General features: G+C 45.3%; 1 protein-coding gene across 2 annotated transcripts in view; it reads left to right on the forward strand.

Moving 5' to 3' along the window:
* The window catches only part of myo1ea (myosin IEa), a 63,370-nt gene that overhangs the window by 41,134 nt on the left and 2,892 nt on the right, over window positions 1–19,344 (forward strand). The window contains exons 12-27 of one of the 2 annotated variants that reach the window (XM_021586212.3): window positions 575–661; window positions 776–862; window positions 1,731–1,898; window positions 2,504–2,589; window positions 3,941–4,022; window positions 4,435–4,541; window positions 5,225–5,323; window positions 12,103–12,247; window positions 14,997–15,111; window positions 15,287–15,456; window positions 15,553–15,698; window positions 17,198–17,344; window positions 17,572–17,729; window positions 17,843–17,932; window positions 18,041–18,254; window positions 18,496–18,531. In XM_021586212.3, the coding sequence (XP_021441887.3) occupies window positions 575–661; window positions 776–862; window positions 1,731–1,898; window positions 2,504–2,589; window positions 3,941–4,022; window positions 4,435–4,541; window positions 5,225–5,323; window positions 12,103–12,247; window positions 14,997–15,111; window positions 15,287–15,456; window positions 15,553–15,698; window positions 17,198–17,344; window positions 17,572–17,729; window positions 17,843–17,932; window positions 18,041–18,254; window positions 18,496–18,531 (1,937 nt within the window). The remainder of the gene's footprint in view (window positions 1–574; window positions 662–775; window positions 863–1,730; window positions 1,899–2,503; window positions 2,590–3,940; window positions 4,023–4,434; window positions 4,542–5,224; window positions 5,324–12,102; window positions 12,248–14,996; window positions 15,112–15,286; window positions 15,457–15,552; window positions 15,699–17,197; window positions 17,345–17,571; window positions 17,730–17,842; window positions 17,933–18,040; window positions 18,255–18,495; window positions 18,532–19,344) is intronic. The other variant, XM_021586214.3, reaches the window with a different exon arrangement.

The following is a 19,344-nucleotide window of genomic DNA, read 5'->3' on the forward strand; positions in this document are numbered from 1 at the left end:
GACAGCATTCTTTAATGGACTTTTCTAATCTGATTAGCTGTTTGTTTAGGTTGCATTATTGGGGGTCTCACAGATGCCCCCTGAAAAGGACTGGCCTTGATTAAATAATGAAACGGGACAGCTGCAGTGTCGTAGCGTGGCGACAGTCTCAAACCATGATGTACCTGTCCTATGATAACTAACATGAGCTAATGTTAAGCTGTATGTTTAGATAGCATACAACTGTTATCTAAACAGTGGTTGGGTCCGTCCACAGTCCTTATGTTAATACACAGGCCTATTACTAACAAAGCACAGAGAAAATAAACCTCAGTGCTCAGAGGGCCTGAGAAGGGAAATATCGGGTTTCTTTAGATAAAACATTAGTCTCAGGTCCCAGGTCTATTGTGGTGTAAAGTACTGTGTAGATGTTTTCCTCCAGCCACTCCAGGCTGACTGGTAGATAACCTCACCTCATAAACGGGGCCCATTCAGGAAGCCCAGAGGAGTTCCCCAGCTCTCTGTGTCCGTACGGATGACTTCACTCTCACAGCCTCTCTGGTTTATCACTAATGCATCATCTCTTTCTGTGTAGAAAAATGGCTTTGAGCAGTTCTGCATCAACTTTGTGAATGAGAAACTGCAACAGATCTTCATTGAGCTCACGCTTAAAGCTGAGCAGGTAATGTTTTGGTCTTTTCACTCATTGTTCTTACACCAGCAGAAGTTACTTGTCTCATGTTTAAGTAGAGAATCATCGTCAGACCAATCACTCTTCTTCCCCCTCTCTCTCTAGGAGGAGTATGTACAAGAAGGCATCCGATGGACTCCTATCGAATACTTTAACAACAAGATTGTCTGCGATCTCATTGAGAGCAAACTGGTAAGTAGAGTCCCCAGTGCCCACTATTAATTTAATGCATACCTTGAAGTCACATATAAATGGGATAACAGGAAACAGTTGTGAAACTGCTTTAGATAAATCTGTAGTTTGTTATGCCTGCTGTCAAAATGCTCCAAATAAGAGCAAACACTCTGCCAATTGAGTTACAGTAGGGCCACTGAAGCCTCCCCACTCTTCCCATGACCGGCAGTCTAACATCCTCAAACGTGCCGACATGCCTCTTAATTTGATTTATCCGTCCCGCTGAGAGGCTTAATCCATGAAATCCACAACGAGGGCGACCCTTAAACAAGCTGTGATCTGAGGCAGCCAAGCAGGGAGTCTGTGTCCAGTCTCTGACTACTCTGTTTTAGACCAAGCCCAGTTGGCTACATCTGTGACTGTGGTAACTTTACCACAGCTGCATTTCCACTAGTGACAAAAAACCTGTGTTCTCTGTTTGTGACTTTGCCACAACTAAAGAGCCAGAGACACTGCAGTGACTGTTATCAGTGAAGGCCACTGGCCGCCGTGTCCAGCCAGATAGGGCAGCAGTGTTGTGATGACATCATTCAGTGTGGGTGTGTGATGTTCTGGGATGCAACGCGGTAGCTAATTGTGAATTGGCTCTGCTGTTATGCTTTGAGCTGGTGGAGTACACAATGAATATTTTAACCCTTGTTTATCACTTTAGTCTATCCCTGACATTGATGTATTTATGTGGAATTCAGAAAGAGTGTTTAGTGTGTGAAGAAAGTTGGCATTGTCAGTTATAATCAAGATGGTCATGGGGGATATGTTAATGTTTTAGATCTGATGTGGTGGCTGAGGTTATTCTCTGTGCTTATCTCTTTGGTTCTCCTCCCAGAACCCCCCTGGCATCATGAGTATCCTGGATGACGTGTGTGCCACCATGCACGCGGTGGGCGAGGGGGCAGACCAGACCATGCTGCAGAAGCTGAGGGTGGCCATCAACTCCCATGAACACTTCAACAGCTGGAACCAAGGCTTCATCATCCACCACTACGCTGGCAAGGTCTGCAACACTGCAGTATACCGTTTCTCCTCTCCTCTCCTTGTCCCTCTCTCCTCTCGTCTCTCCCCCTATCTTTCTTTCATTCTGTCTTTCATATTGTTGTGCTCTTTCTTCTTCTCACGTCGTCTCTTTCTCTTCTTCCAGTCCTTTTCTCACTCTTTCTCAATTTCTCTCACCCTTTCATTCTCATGGTCTGTGCTGTTTGCTTCAGATGTGTTTGGGTCTCAGTCTGGTACACATGCCAAAAGTCCTAATTAACCATGTCATAATGGCTTGGAGGGGTCCTGGTCCTAAGTCATCATGGCTTAGAACATTCCTACAGTACCACCCCAGACTATAGTGGCTATACCGATGATCTATACACACTCTATGTATATGAAGCTGGAGTTGGGAAGCAAGCTTAAAAATGTAACATTGGTGGTCTTGCAGAGAACCTGTCATCAATCGATTCTCTTTTGTCAATTAATTTTTTTGTTGTTGTTGCTCTTAACATTCTCTGTTCATTTTGATAGTACCGTCAGCTCAGTCCAGGTGCCCTAACTGCTGTCTGAATGGGTTAACTGTGTGCTGTGATCGTCACTAACCCTCTAACATCTCTCCTCCAGGTGTCCTACGACGCAGAGGGTTTCTGTGAGAGGAACCGTGACGTCCTCTTCAGTGACCTCATCGAGTTGATGCAAAGCAGCGAAATGTAATCCACTCATCACTTATGCGAGCATTAGAGAGCATATGCAGCTAGCTGTTCTTTCTGAGACCGGGCCGAGCATTTAGTTTAAGTCCACAAAGAGACATCTTCTATTATGATCTATATAAATGGATGCATCTGAAGGAGACTTGCAGATGACTAGTGCAGCTGGAAAAGGCAGATCAATAGGCGTGTGCAGGGCTGGAGGTGCTCTCCCCTCTCTTGGGGGTTTGCTCAGGACTTCTAAGGTCTGGCGAGTGTCTCACTGTCTCCCTAGGGAGCTACATTGAGGAGTAGACTCCCCTGACCGCCTTGTGCGTTCCTGGGCCTCCTTTGAGCCGCCAGTGGCCATCTGTGCAAACAGCCCCCACAGCCTCTAAAGCCCTTTTGTGTGTAGCCTGCAGGGGGGCCTGCAGGGTGGGCCATGCCAAGACCCCCAAACCCCATTCAGACCCCAAACCCCCCCCCCACACACACACACAGACACACAGACACAAATGTGTGGAGGGAAAGGAGCCTCATTCCTTAGCGCAGCAGGTCTGCTCAGAGAAGAAAGAAAATATCATTATAGTCAGCTGGACATTGTTAGTGTGCTGCTGGTCCATCTGCACACACAAAGCCTACTGATCCTCCCTTATGTCCACATGGCCTTGATTAAAAAGTTTAAGACCAGACAAATACTCATGCAGGGAAAGATGGTAGCTCTCATGTGTAAACGTTTGCACATTTTGTGTCCTGACAGTCCTTGTATTTGTTTTACGTGACTAATATGTTTGTCAACAACAAATAAATAATTCCTTAAGCAGTAGATTTCTTGAACTTGAACCTTGTTAGTTATTATTTACAACAGGTTTATTTGAGGACTGCAAAATGAGCACTTTGAGCACTTCAAGTGATAAACAGAAAGGTTGAGATCAGAACTATTGAGAGGTTCTGGAATCCCAGCAACTATGTGCTACATTCTGACCAGCACACATCCATCATGGGTTTAGAGACCATGTTGTGAGTGAGGACATTCTGACTGTAGCATGATTACAAGGAATGAGTATGAAGAAATACCATATTTGCTGGTATAACTTTCCAGTCACAGTGCAATAAAAATGCACATTTCGAGGAAGTGAAAGTCACAGTTTGGCAGGAGAGCTGCTAAAAACCACAGTTATTCAAACTTCAGCACAGTTCCCGGAAGCTAAACAACAATGTGAGCTGAGCCACTGGCAGCCAGCGCAGAGATTCCATAGACCTGAGTTTGCTGCTTCTAAGAAAACTCAAGTGGAAAAAAGTCTTAGCCTGCTCTTCCTAATACGTTGCCAATGTTGTCTATCAGTCCTTATTACACCCTGGTTCTCCTCTACAGAGCTTTCATCAGGGCCCTGTTTCCAGATAACCTCAACGCCGAAAAGAAAGGCAGGCCAACAACAGCGGGCAGTAAAATCAAGGTGTGTTGAGCTGCTGTGAGACGTGTGCTTGTACACCGTACATCAGTGACATGGGTGTATCTATGGGCCATGCAGCTACCTGACCTTATCACTCTCTGTCAGGTGCAAATCCAGAGCCTGCAGATGAAAAGAAAATTCACTCCAGTGTTGTTTTAGTGTCGTCTCTGTGTTCCAGTGATGGCAGTTTTAATCAGCGACGTGGTGCCATGTTCTCTCTCTAACACCCATCAGTATCTCTTAAGCACAAAGATACCACCTTGTAATCAGTCGCGTCTGTGCTGTGTCCCTGAACACTACAGCTTGGAGTACAAACAGTGATTCAGCAACAACATGTAGATACAGTTTATATGTTTTAAACACACACTATTCTTCATCCTCTCCCTCCTCTTCTTCCTCCTACTTCTCCGTTCAGAAACAAGCGAATGACCTGGTCCAGACGCTGATGAAGTGCACCCCTCACTACATCCGCTGCATCAAACCCAATGAGACCAAGAAGCCCAAGGACTGGGAGGAGAGCCGGTGAGTGTCTGAACACTGAAATGTCAGGGAACTGCAAAATACACAAGTCTTTGAGATGTGTGTGAAAGTGTCAAACTAAACCGTTTTTTATTACATAATCTGGAGATTGTCAATTGATATTGAGCAGGATATCACATTACTCAACTCAATGTTGTTAGGTCTGCTTGTTGAATCACTCACTGGTATTGTATTTCCCTGTTCGGGCCTCTTTATGACTGGGTGATGGAGGAAGTCTCTGAGACACTCCAACTCCCTCTGTTTTTCCTTCCCGCTCTTCCTTCCCTGGCTGGGTACAAGATGTACTGATGCAGGGTGCTGTGTTTGGGCCTAATGGTCTTCCTGTTGTGAGCAGCAGTGAGCTGGGCTCAGGCTCAGGTCGGACTGCCTAATTAGCACCAGAACTGCTGTTTTCACAGGAAGCCTGGGTGCATTCTTTAGTTCCTTACAGTATCCTTAGTGTTGGAACATATCAATTATGTTATAGCCCCACCATGAGGTTCAACATAAAATATAGAATTGATCTATTTAGATTTATCTTAGAAATGGAGGTAGGTAGATGCTGACAGATGAATGTCTTTACTGCTAAATCTTTGTGGTGAAGGGTTGGTTGAAGCATCTGACCAACCTTCTTCATACATCCCAGCCAGACTGACACTGTATTCCCCTCTCTCTTCTTTCTTCAGGGTAAAGCACCAAGTGGAGTACCTGGGCCTGAAGGAGAACATCAGGGTGAGGCGTGCTGGCTATGCCTACCGCAGAGTCTTCAGGAAGTTCCTCAACAGGTAAGGCCCTTCCTTCTGGGGGAGAGTGGCATAACGGAATGAATGAATTCTACACTTTCAGTGTATATCAAATTTTATTTGGTCACATACACGTGTTTAGCAGATGTTATTGCGAGTGTAGCGAAATGCTTGTGTTTCTAGTTTCGACAGTGCAGCAATATCTAGCAAGAAATATCTAACAATTTCATAACATATACCCAATACATATACCCAATGGAACTAAGAATATATAAACTCAACAAAAAAAGGAACGTCCCTTTTTCAGGACCCTGTCTTTCAAAGATTATTTGTAAAAATCCAAATAACTTCACAGATCTTCATTGTAAAGGGTTTAAACACTGTTTCCCATGCTTGTTCAATGAACCATAAACAATTAATGAACATGCACCTGTGGAACGGTCGCTAAGACACTAACAGCTTACAGATGGTAGGCAATTAAGGTCACAGTAATGAAAACTTAGGACACTAAAGAGGCCTTTCTACTGACTCTGAAAAACACCAAAAGAAAGATGCCCAAGGTCCCTGCTCATCTGTGTGGACGTGCCTTAGGCATGCTGCAAGGAGGCATGAGGACTGCAGATGTACTGTGAGACGCCTAAGACGGCACTACAGGGAGACAGGATGAACAGCTGATTGTCCTCACAGTGGCAGACCACATGTAACAACACCTGCACAGGATCGGTACATCTGAACATCACACCTGCGAGACAGGTACAGGATGGCAACAACAACTGCCCGAGTTACACCAGGAACGCACAATCCCTCCATCAGTGCTCAGACTGTCTGCAATGGGCTGAGAGAGGCTGGACTGAGGGCTTGTTGTAAGGCAGGTCCTCACCAGACATCACCGGCAACAACGTCGCCTATGGGCACAAACCCACCGTCGCTGGACCAGACAGGACTGTCAAAAAGTGCTCTTCACTGACGAGTTGCAGTTTTGTCTCACATGGGGTGATGGTTGGATTCGCGTTTATTGTCGAAGTAATGAGCGTTACACCGAGGCCTGCTCGTTCTGTGTGTGATTTTATGCAAGACAGGAATGTCAGTGTTTTGCCATGGCCAGCGAAGAGCCCGGATCTCACGTCTGGGACCTGTTGGATCAGAGGGTGAAGGCTAGGGAGGAGGAGATGCACTGCAGTACTTAATGCAGCTGGTGGCAACACCAGATACTGACTGTAACTTTTGATTTTGACCCCCCCCCTTTGTTCAGGGACACATTATTCAATTTATGTTAGTTACATGTCTGTGGAACTTGTTCAGTTTATGTCTCAGTTGTTGAATCTTATGTTCATACAAATATTATACAAATAAACGCAGTTGACCGTGAGAGGACGTTTCTTTTTCTGCTGAGTTTATATGTACAGTTGAAGTCGGAAGTTTACATACACTTAGGTTGGAGTCATTTAAAACTAGTTTTTCAACCACTCCACAAATTTCTTGTTAACAAACTATAGTTTTGGCAAGTCGGTTAGAACATCTAATTTGTGCATGACACAAGTAATTTTTCCAACAATTGTTTACAGACAGATTATTTCACTTAGAATTCACTGTATCACAGTTCCAGTGGGTCAGAAGTTGACTGTGCCTTTAAACAGCTTGGAAAATTCCAGAAAATGTCATGGCTTTCGAAGCTTCTAATACGCTAATTGACATAAATTGAGTCAATTGGAGGTGTACCTGTGGATGTATTTCAAGGCCTACCTTCAAACTCAGTGCCTCTTTGTTTGACATCATGGGAAAATCAAAAGAAATCAGCCAAGACCTCAGATTTTTTTTTTTTAGATCTCCACAAGTCTGGTTCATCCTTGAGAGCCATTTCCAAATGCCTGAAGGTACCATGTTCATCTGTACAAACAATAGTATGCCAATATAAACACCAGGGGACCACGCAGCCGTCATACTGCTCAGGAAGAAGATGCGTTCTGTCTCCTTGTGATGAACGTACTGAAAAGTGCAAATCAATCCCAGAACAACAGCAAAGGACCTTGTGAAGATGCTGGAGAAAACGGGTACAAAAGTATCTATATCCACAGTAATACGAGTCCTATATCAACATAACCTGAAAGGCCGCTCAGCAACGAAGAATCCACTGCTCCAAAACCGCCATAAAAAAGCCAGACTACGGTTTGCAACTGCACATGGGGACAAAGATCGTACTTTTTGTCCTCTGGTCTGATGAAACAAAAATAGAACTGTTTGGCCATAATAACCATCGTTATGTTTGGAGGAAAAAGGGGGAGGCTTGCAAGCTGAAGAACACTGCTTTGCTGCAGGAGGGACTGGTGCACTTCACAAAATAGATGGCCTCATGAGGAAGGGAAATTATGTGGATATATTGAAGCAACATCTCAAGACATCAGGCAGGAAGTTAAAGCTTGGACGCAAATGGGTCTTCCAAATGGACAATAACCCCAAGCATACAAAATGGCTTAAGGAGAACAAAGTCAAGATATTGGAGTGGCCATCACAAAGCCCTGACCTCAATCCTATAATACATTTGTGAGCAGAACTGAAAAAGCATATGCGAGCAAGGAGGCCTACAAACCTGACTCAGTTACACCAGCTCTGTCAGGAGGAATCGTCTGACCCACTGGGAATGTGATGAAAGAAATACAGCTGAAATAAATCATTCTCTCTACTATTATTCTGACATTTCACATTCTTAAAATAGTGGTGATCCTAACTGACCTAAGACGGGGAATTTTTACTATGATCAAATGTCAGGGATTGTGAAGAACTGAGTTTAAATGTATTTGGCTAAGGTGTCTGTAAACTTTTGACTTCAACTGTATGAGTCTCTTTCGTGTGACACTATCTTCCCTGCCCTCCCAGAATAAGAACAGCGGTTGGTTTTTGTATGCCCCTATCCCAGTCAGCAGCATAGAGTAGGGCGGTCTCTCTCTCATCTCTCTCAGGAAAAGGACACAGGGTCGGCATTTGCAGGCAGTCGGGAAGTGTTCACTTTGCTAATGTTAGTGTTGGCAGGCTCAAAGGAACAGGCTGTGGGGTGTGCTGAGCCTGCTGATGAGAACCACTGCTATAGAACACAGGGAGAGCTCAGGGCTTCTGTTGTCAGATTTATACACATACTGTATAAGAGTCATCGTGAAAAAGCACTGCTGAGTTTCGGGTTTGGTTACTGTATTGTTAGACTTGTGGTCAATGTACACTGCTCAAAAAAATAAAGGGAACACTAAAATAACACATCCTAGATCTGAATGAATGAAATATTCTTATTAAATACTTTTTTCTTTACATAGTTGAATATGCTGACAACAAAATCGCACACAAATTATCAATGGAAATCAAATGTATCAACCCATGGAGGTCTGGATTTGGAGTTACACTCACAATTAAGGTGGAAAACAACACTACAGGCTGATCCAACTTTGATGTAATGTCCTTAAAACAAGTCAAAATCAGGCTCAGTAGTGTGTGTGGCCTCCACGTGCCTGTATGACCTCCCTACAACGCCTGGGCATGCTCCTGATGAGGTGACGGATGGTATCCTGAGGGATCTCCTCCCAGACCTGGACTAAAGCATCTGCCAACTTCTGGACAGTCTGTGGATGGAGCGAGACATGATGTGCTCAATTGGATTCAGGTCTGGGGAACGGGCGGGCCAGTCCATAGCATCAATGCCTTCCTCTTGCAGGAACTGCTGACACATAGCATTGTCTTGCATTAGGAGGAACCTAGGGCCAACCGCACCAGCATATGATCTCACAAGGGGTCTGAGGATCTCATCTCGGTACCTAATGGCAGTCAGAATACCTCTGGCGAGCACATGGAGGGCTGTGCGGCCCCCCAAAGAAATACCAAATCAAATGTATTTATATAGCCCTTCGTACATTATCTGATATATCAAAGTGCTGTACAGAAACCCAGCCTAAAACCCCAAACAGCAAGCAATGAAGGTGTAGAAGCACGGTGGCTAGGAAAAACTCCCTAGAAAGGCCAAAACCTAGGAAGAAACCTAGAGAGGAACCAGGCTATGTGGGGTGGCCAGTCCTCTTCTGGCTGTGCCGGGTGGAGATTATAACAGAACATGGTCAAGATGTTCAAATGTTCATAAATGACCAGCATGGTCGAATAATAATAAGGCAGAACAGTTGAAACTGGAGCAGCAGCACAGTCAGGTGGACTGGGGACAGCAAGGAGTCATCATGTCAGGTAGTCCTGGGGCATGGTCCTAGGGCTCAGGTCCTCCGAGAGAGAGAAAGAGAGAGAGAAGGAGAGAATTAGAGAACGCACACTTAGATTCACACAGGACACCGAATAGGACAGGAGAAGTACTCCAGATATAACAAACTGACCCTAGCCCCCCGACACATAAACTACTGCAGCATAAATACTGGAGGCTGAGACAGGAGGGGTCAGGAGACACTGTGGCCCCATCCGAGGACACCCCCGGACAGGGCCAAACAGGAGGGATATAACCCCACCCACTTTGCCAAAGCACAGCCCCCACACCACTAGAGGGATATCTTCAACAACCAACTTACCATCCTGAGACAAGGCTGAGTATAGCCCACAAAGACCTCCGCCACGGCACAACCCAGGGGGGGGGGGGGGGGGCGCCAACCCAGACAGGATGACCACATCAGTGAATCAACCCACTCAGGTGACGCACCCCCTCCAGGGACGGCATGAGAGAGCCCCAGTAAGCCAGTGACTCAGCCCCTGTAATAGGGTTAGAGGCAGAGAATCCCAGTGGAAAGAGGGGAACCGGCCAGGCAGAGACAGCAAGGGCGGTTCGTTGCTCCAGAGCCTTTCCGTTCACCCTCCCGCTCCTGGGCCAGACTACACTCAATCATATGACCCACTGAAGAGATGAGTCTTCAGTAGAGACTTAAAGGTTGAGACCGAGTTTGCGTCTCTGACATGGGTAGGCAGACCGTTCCATAAAAATGGAGCTCTATAGGAGAAAGCCCTGCCTCCAGCTGTTTGCTTAGAAATTCTAGGGACAATTAGGAGGCCTGCGTCTTGTGACCTTAGCGTACGTGTAGGTATGTACTGCAGGACCAAATCAGAGAGAGAGGTTGGAGCAAGCCCATGTAATGCTTTGTAGGTTAGCAGTAAAACCTTGAAATCAGCCCTTGCTTTGACAGGAAGCCAGTGTAGAGAGGCTAGCACTGGAGTAATATGATCAATTTTTTTGGTTCTAGTCAGGATTCTAGCAGCCGTATTTAGCACTAACTGAAGTTTATTTAGTGCTTTATCCGGGTAGCCGGAAAGTAGAGCATTGCAGTAGTCTAACCTAGAAGTGACAAAAGCATGGATTAATTTTTCTGCATCATTTTTGGACAGAAAGTTTCTGATTTTTGCAATGTTACGTAGATGGGAAAAAAGCTGTCCTTGAAATGGTCTTGATATGTTCTTCAAAAGAGAGATCAGGGTCCAGAGTAACGCCGAGGTCCTTCACAGTTTTATTTGAGACGACTGTACAACCATTAAGATTAATTGTCAGATTCAACAGAAGATCTCTTTGTTTCTTGGGACCTAGAACAAGCATCTCTGTTTTGTCCGAGTTTAAAAGTAGAAAGTTTGCAGCCATCCACTTCCTTATGTCTGAAACACATTCTTCTAGCAAGGGCAATTTTGGGGCTTCACCATGTTTCATTGAAATGTACAGCTGTGTGTCATCCGCATAGCAGTGAAAGTTAACATTATGTTTTCGAATAACATCCCCAAGAGGTAAAATATATAGTGAAAACAATAGTGGTCCTAAAACGGAACCTCACACCATGACTGACCCACCGCCAAACCGGTCATGCTGGAGAATGTTGCAGGCAGCAGAACGTTCTCCACGGCGTCTCCAGACTCTGTCACGTCTGTCACATGTGCTCAGTGTGAACCTGCTTTCATCTGTGCCAGTGGCGAATTTGCCAATCTTGGTGTTCTCTGGCAAATGAAAAACGTCCTGCACAGTGTTGGGCTGTAAGCACAACCCCCACCTGTGGACGTCGGGCCCTCATACCACCCTCATGGAGTGTGTTTCTGACCGTTTGAGTAGACACATGCACATTTGTGGCCTGCTGGAGGTCATTATGTAGGGCTCTGGCAGTGCTCCTCCTGCTCCTCCTTGCACAAAGGTGGAGGTAGCAGTCCTGCTGCTGGGTTGTTGCCCTCCTACTGCCTCCTCCAAGTCTCCTGATGTACTGGCCTGTCTCCTGGTAGCGCCTCCATGCTCTGGACACTACGCTGACAGACACAGCAAACCTTCTTGCCACAGCTCGCATTGATGTGCCATCCTGGATGAGCTGCACTACTTGAGCCACTTGTGTGGGTTGTAGACTCCTGCTACCACTAGAGTGAAAGCACCGCCAGCATTCAAAAGTGACCAAAACATCAGCCAGGAAGCATAGGAACTGAGAAGTGGTCTGTGGTCACCACCTGCAGAACCACTCCTTTATTGGGGGTGTCTTGCTAATTGCCTATAATTTCCACCTGTTGTCTATTCCATTTGCACAACAGCATGTGAAATGTATTGTCAATCAGTGTTGCTTCCTAAGTGGACAGTTTAATTTCACAGAAGTGTGATTGACTTGGAGTTACATTGTGTTTAAGTGTTCCCTTTATTTTTTTGAGCAGTGTATTTTCTTAATATGCCCCAGGCCTCTTTCTTCTCCCTTGCATCATCTAGGACAAGGATAGCAATAGTATATGCTTAATCTCTCGCAAATGCTCCAAATTTTCTAAATTAGGGTTTAGTTGTGGATTTTTCTTTCAATTTTTCTCTTCATCTAATTCTCTCTCTCCCTCATTATGTTCCTCAGGTATGCCATCCTGACTAAGGAGTCGTGGCCTACATGGCGTGGAGATGAGAAGCAGGGTGTTCTTCATCTCCTACGTGCAGTCAACATGGACCAGGACCAGTTCCAGCTTGGACGCACAAAGGTCTTCATCAAAGCACCTGAGTCGGTAAGACCACCCCTCGCTGACCTGCACCGCCCCTCTCTGACCTGCCTACATACAGTTAGACTACTCCTCTCTCTGACCTGCCTACATACAGTTAGACTACTCCTCTCTCTGACCTGCCTACATACAGTTAGACTACTCCTCTCTCTGACCTGCCTACATACAGTTAGACCTACTCTCGCTGACCTGCCTACATACAGTTAGACCTACTCTCGCTGACCTGCCTACATACAGTTAGACTACTCCTCTCTCTGACCTGCCTACATACAGTTAGACTACTCCTCTCTCTGACCTGCCTACATACAGTTAGACTACTCCTCTCTCTGACCTGCCTACATACAGTTAGACTACTCCTCTCTCTGACCTGCCTTCATACAGTTAGACTACTCCTCTCTCTGACCTGCCTACATACAGTTAGACTACTCCTCTCTCTGACCTGTCTACATACAGTTAGATTACTCCTCTCTCTGACCTGCCTACATACAGTTAGACTACTCCTCTCTCTGACCTGCCTACATACAGTTAGACTACTCCTCTCTCTGACCTGCCTATATACAGTTAGACTACTCCTCTCTCTGACCTGCCTACATACAGTTAGACTACTCCTCTCTGACCTGCCTACATACAGTTATACCGCCCTTCTCTGACCTGCCTAAATACAGTTAGACTACTCCTCTCTCAGACCTGCCTACATAGTTATACCGCCCTTCTCTGACCTGCCTACATACAGTTAGACTACTCATCTCTGACCAGCCTACATACAGTTAGACTACTCCCCTCTGACCTGCCTACATACAGTTATACCGCCCCTCTCTCTGACCTGCCTACATACAGTTAGACTACTCTTCTCTGACCTGCCAACATACAGGGAGTATGTACAATGAATATGTACTGTAAACTGGCCTCTTCCAGTAAGTATACCCATTCCATGAAACTGTACCACCAACCTGCCTTCGTCCAATGAAAATACCACCTACCTAACTTTCTTCTAATAGGTTAGAACAGGCGTAGAATTAGACCTCTCATAGGCTGCAGGCTGCCATGGTGTTGTTGACATGTGCGTTGGCATGCAATAATTCTGTTGTCAGGGAGAGAAATCCAAGACTCAAGAGTTTTTAGACTGCACACCATAAAAGGTAGTAAAGTAGTATGCAGGAACATGTCAGTATATCTGTGATTGGGGAGCAGGAAGGAGCGGGTTAGACACAGCTCTGGTGCCCACGTCAGAGCTGTTGAGTCAACACTACACTGGAACTCATACACAAGTGCGAGTCTGTGGTCAAGGAGGTGGTGGGACATTGGAGGGTGTTTTTTCCACCGTAGCTGCACTTTTTCCCACTGCTCCAATGAAAGCAGTACTTGTGGCTAGCCTGTGAGATCACTTATTGACATCTGTACACACATACATGAAGATACATTACATAGTCCTGAATCAGGCCTTGTGTGATTTCAGCAGCAGACTGCCAAGTTCCCCATCCCCCCTCCCCCTCATTGCCCTCCTGAGCCGATGTGACTGATGTGTGCTTATGAAACACAAATATCACACAGGGGCGGACCCTGCGATTACCCAGCTGCCAGGCTTCTCAAAACAAACCTCCCTCTGATAAGACGCTGACACAAAGTCATTAGTTCATGGCTAAATCATTTTTTTTTTCTCTTCATACAATTAGATGACATAGTTTGAGTCCAGGCCAAGAGTAGAATCACTCTCTCTTCAGAGTAGACCATCTCACAAGGTGCTAATGGATAACCCTGTGAGACACTGTCAGAGGTGTCACACTGTCAGGTGCTGCTCAGAGTTAAAGGTCTGGGTGGCTTAAACACACTCCCATCCCAGATTAAACACTGGCTCCACATTCTCTTTAACGGTCATCTCCTTCCTTTCATAGTCATTTTTATCCTCACTTTGGTTTTTTTCCCCATTTTTATTTTAACATGTATAAAGCAGTCTTCATTTTTATAAATCGATCATGCTTTATATTCTATTATGAATTCATACTTGTTTTTATTACTCTTTTTTTTAATTAAATGTTTACATTTTTGATTGTTATTTTACTGCATTGTTGAGGAGCGTTAACAAGCAGGCATTTCACTGTTCCGTCTGCATGTGACCAATAAACTTCAATCTGATTTGACATTTGGATCTAGTTTGAATGTGTTTAGTAACTAAAGGGTAATTTGATGTCAAGTGATAGGACAAGACCGAGCCTGTGTGGCCTGTGCCTGCGGTGTGGCCTGTGCCAGGGGTGTGGCAGTGCCAGGGCTGCATTGGGCACGTGTGAGTGGGCATGGTGTTTAGTCTGGGACAGGGCATGGGGAGATTTGATGCTGGGTGTCTGGGGGGCCATCAGGAAATGAGAAGGAGGGATCAGAGCCAGGGTGGGCTTAGGACTTGATAGCCCACCCACCCATAGCACTGTTACTAATGTATATGGGTCTGGACATTGGAGAAAATAGTGTATTAGGCAAGGCTCCTTTCACTGGATGGCTTATCTATCCATAACCCTTTTAGTCAAAGTGTTATTATGCATTATAGTTTTATGCTATTATATACTGATAGGAATTTGAAAAAACCTGACAACTTGGAATTGTGTTTGTCTATTCAGATTTCTTCAAGCATTAACAGTATGTCTGTTCAGTCATCCCTGTCATTGTATTTGGGTGGGTCTGTACACTGAGGTAGGCACAGAATGTTTTGCTGTCACAGGTTGTTCAGGTATAAATGTTTTCATATCTGTGCCTCTTTCTACAGCTCTTCCTGTTGGAGGAAACGAGGGAACGTAAGTTTGACAGCCATGCCAGGGCCATCCAGAAAGCCTGGCGCAAATATGTGGCCCGCAAGAAATACGTTCAGATGAGGGAGGAAGGTGAGTGACAATCACGTTTTGAAAAAACTAAATAGTCTAATTATCATGACTAATATTCAAACTTAGATGTCAAACAGTGTCAAGGTTTTGGTCTAATGCTTCTAAAAATGAACTGAATTGAGACTGTATGTATGCATTCTTGTCTGACTGCCTGTCCCTGTGTGTCCATCCCCAGCCTCTGACCTGCTGGTGAACAGGAAGGAGAGGAGGAGACACAGCCTCAACAGGAACTTTGTGGGGGACTACCTCGGTATGGACGACAGGCCTGAGCTACGACAGTTCCTGGCCAAGAGGGAAAAGATTGACTTCGCTGACAAAGTCACAAAATACGACCGTCGCTTCAAAGTAGGTGTCTTGAACAGAAGAATTCTCTGTTTGTTTGTTTCCGATATTGTTAGTCCAATGACCATTTGTCTCCTCTCTGTCCATATGTGTTTCCAGGGCATTAAGAGAGACTTGATCCTGACCCCGAAGTGTATGTACCTGATTGGGAGAGAAAAGGTGAAGCAGGGCCCTGAGAAAGGTCAGGTGACTGAGGTGCTGAAGAGGCGGATTGATGTGGAGAAGATCCTGGCTGTGTCTCTCAGGTATTATGACGCAGGTCCTAGGCACCAGGAGATGCTGGCAGGGTCTGACTAGCCCCATACTGACTGTTTAGTGTTTATTCCCCTTAGGCAGTAAGAACACACAGGACCAGCAGACTCCAGGCTTCGCAAAGCCAGCTAGTTAAAGTGTAACACTTTTCACCAGTGGTCACAAATAGATAGTTGCACAATGTACTGTACATAGAGACTATTGGTCTTGTCAGTGATGTCATCCAAACGGTTGTACATTCATGGTATCTGGGTTTCGGTATTTTCAAGTACAAAGATACTAATCACTGGGTCTCAATGGGGAAGTTGATGAACAGCTCAAGAATCAGCTCCCCATTACACATGAGATTGTTCTGTCAGCTCACAGAAACCCACCATGTTAAGCTGCAATGTCTGGATGTACGATCACTCAAGTCCCCATGTTCCTTTAAATGTCACACATGGGGTATTACAAACATGGAAAAGATTCAAACCTCTTCTTTTATATGTCTGCTCTTGTGGGTGTGTAAAGGCTATATGAATATGAACACAACTACAAAGTACGCTTCAGAGTAATTATTTTATTCTACCTTTTATTTTACCAGGCCGGTCCATTAAGAACAAATTCTTATTTACAATGACGGCCATTTGTTTTGTTGAAGTCACCAGTAAAGACAAATAATACTGACAGCATCAGCCCAGAGGTCAGGTCAATTATTACGACCCACATTACCTCATGACCCACTAAGCTTGACATTTGCATATAACCAGCGAGGGACAAAATAAAAAAAACTTGCCTGGTCAAAGCCGTGTTTAACACTCAACTAGATTATGAGTGTAACTGTGGGACTTGTATGATCATATAGCTTGTTGAATGTTGCACATGATTTGCATGGGGCTTTGTTTTTGGTGGGGACATTATAGAAGACTTTGTAGAGGCTTTTGAGTCTGTGTGATTGGGGGGTTGTGGGTAATATGAACCAGGTGGTGCTGGGAGGGAAAGCAGGCATTGTAAAAAGCTTATTGGAGAACACTTTAGTTCATTGGGGGAAACAGTGCATCAGCTGTGTCAGTTGGAGGAACAGGTTTCCCTCTCTCCTTAGTTACCTGCTGCTTTGTCCCTCACTGGTTATATGCAAATGTCAAGCTTAGTGGGTCATGAGGTAATGTGGGTCGTAATAATTGACCTGACCTCTGGGCTGATGCTGTCAGTATTATTTGTCTTTACTGATGACTTCAACAAAACAAATGGCCGTCATTGTAAATAAGAATTTGTTCTTAATGGACCGGCCTGGTAAAATAAAATAATTAATCTGGGCCGTTTACATGCAAATGTACTATATTTACCTGACGAGAGAATCTGTGTTCTGACAATAGAATCGAATGTCGAATTCACAATCACTCTCCTCCAACATATCAGTTCAAATCAAACTTTATTCATATCTGTCACATTACAGTGCATGTCACAAAGTTGCTCCCCAGTCCCAACTGATTGGTCTGTCCCTGTCCCTCAGCACGATGCAGGACGACCTGCTGATCCTGCATGAGCAGGAGTATGACAGCCTGCTGGAGTGCACCTTTAAGACCGAGTTCATCAGCCTGCTGGCCCGCAGGTTCGAGGAGAGGACCCAGAGGAAGCTGCCGCTCAAGTTTGGCACCACGTACGTGCTGTAAACACAAACATGCATTTTAAACAGACAGTGTGATATATGGGTGGAGTGGAAGTAGACAAAGCTTTGGTCAACATGATTTACAATACTCTGGGGTAGTTCTGGAAAAACTGCTTTTGATTTGGTACTGAGATAACAGATTACATTTCTCTGGCAGTTTCCAGTGGGTGGTTTGAGTCAGTGGTTGTAAGGGAGATGCTCTCTGCTCTGTCTCTCAGACTGGAGTTGAAGCTGAAGAAGGAGAACTGGGGTTTCCTGAGTGGAGGCGGCTCCAGACAGGTGATGTTTGTCCAGGGCCAGGGGGACGTGGCTGTCACAAAGCCCTCCAGTAAGACGCTGCAGGTCAGCATTGGAGCCGGTCTGCCCAAGAACACACGTGAGTATTACAGGAGTAGTGTGTACCCTCCCTCCACATCAGGATTCAATAGACATGGTGTTTTCTTAGTGTTGTCTGAAACATGCTGTTTACTGACTTAGTCCCCTTTGTAGGTCCCACCAAGAAAAGCTTCACTCAGAGTCGCTCCAACGTGTCCAGAACCCATCAGAACACTCCCACACGTGCTCCCCCTGGGCCTCCAGGTAGAATAATCATTAGCTGATGTAGGCCCTCACCCCTGTACATAATAAAGCAGTTAGCAACAGTTAGCTGTTTCCACTTGATGACAACCATCTTCCTCTTTGTCACAGTTGCCCATCAGAATGGTGGTCTGAAAAACACCAACCACATAGCCAATCAGAGGAACGCCTCACAGCATTCCAATCAGAGGCCTCCGTCAACAGGCAATGGGTCCTGCCCCTTCCTGCCCAACAACGTCATTCTGAGGGAGAGAGGCAGCAGCCATCCTAAGCCCAACCAGCCAAACCTGGACTGTCTGAAGGTCCCTGACCAGGGGGCGGCAGGGTGAGTACTGGCACCAACAGCCCTGATTACCTCCCAATACAGAGCCCTAAGAACTGATAACTATAATGACTTTCTATACAGATACGTTTGCTCTTACATAAACATGTAAATACTGAGGATGAGTCTGGTGTGTAACGTGGTTTGTGTCAGTGTATTGTGCAGTGCTGTTTCAGTGTGTGAGCGCACAAGAACGCACACACACACAGTCCTGCTGTAACTTGGATGATGTATTCCTTTATAGTAACGGAGGCGCCCGGACAGCTTCGAATGGAGGAATGTGAGTCTGAGTGTTTGCGGTGGTGGGTGATGGTTCAGACCTTAGCCAAGCCAGGCGCAGCTCACTGGCATGATGTGTATATCTCTCCCTGGCTCTCCTGTAGCTAGATGCTCTCCTTCTTGCTTGTAGACATCTCTCTAACAGCTGGTGTTGAATCAGAAGAAGGCAAAACCTATCATCTGATTGGACGAAACTACAGAAAAAAGTCTGAGCCCAGTAACATGCTATCAATCATTCTGTTGTTGAAGAGTCATTTTGCTCCAGAACTATACCTTCAAAGGCATGATTTGGAATCTATTCTCATATAATATCGCTAGATCCCGCTGCTTGCAAATTACTGGGCTTACTTTTTTCTCCCAAAATTAGCTCTGGTGTAAGCTGATTGGGTATGTCTCAATGATTTTGAGATATCCTGGATACAAATCTTGGGGAAGCAAGATATAACTTTTTTTATTGGTGATTCATTTGGTGTGATAGTTTGCTTGTTGGTTGACTTCGTGAAGGTGTGTGTATTTTTCATCTCTAGCTTTCTCAAGTTAATTCACTGTATATACAAACAACTTTCCAGTGTTTTACACTCCATAATACCATGTGGTGATTTCCAATGAGACTTACCCCCACACCATGGGGGTTACCAGTGTTTTACACTCCATAATACCATGTGGTGATTTCCAATGAGACTTACCCCCACACCATGGGGGTTACCAGTGTTTTACACTCCATAATACCATGTGGTGATTTCCAATGAGACTTACCCCCACACCATGGGGGTTACCAGTGTGTTACACTCCATAATACCATGTGGTGATTTCC

The sequence above is a fragment of the Oncorhynchus mykiss genome, chromosome 26 (assembly GCF_057628025.1).
Source record: "Oncorhynchus mykiss isolate SJ-2025 chromosome 26, ASM5762802v1, whole genome shotgun sequence".
Lineage (NCBI taxonomy): Eukaryota > Metazoa > Chordata > Actinopteri > Salmoniformes > Salmonidae > Oncorhynchus > Oncorhynchus mykiss.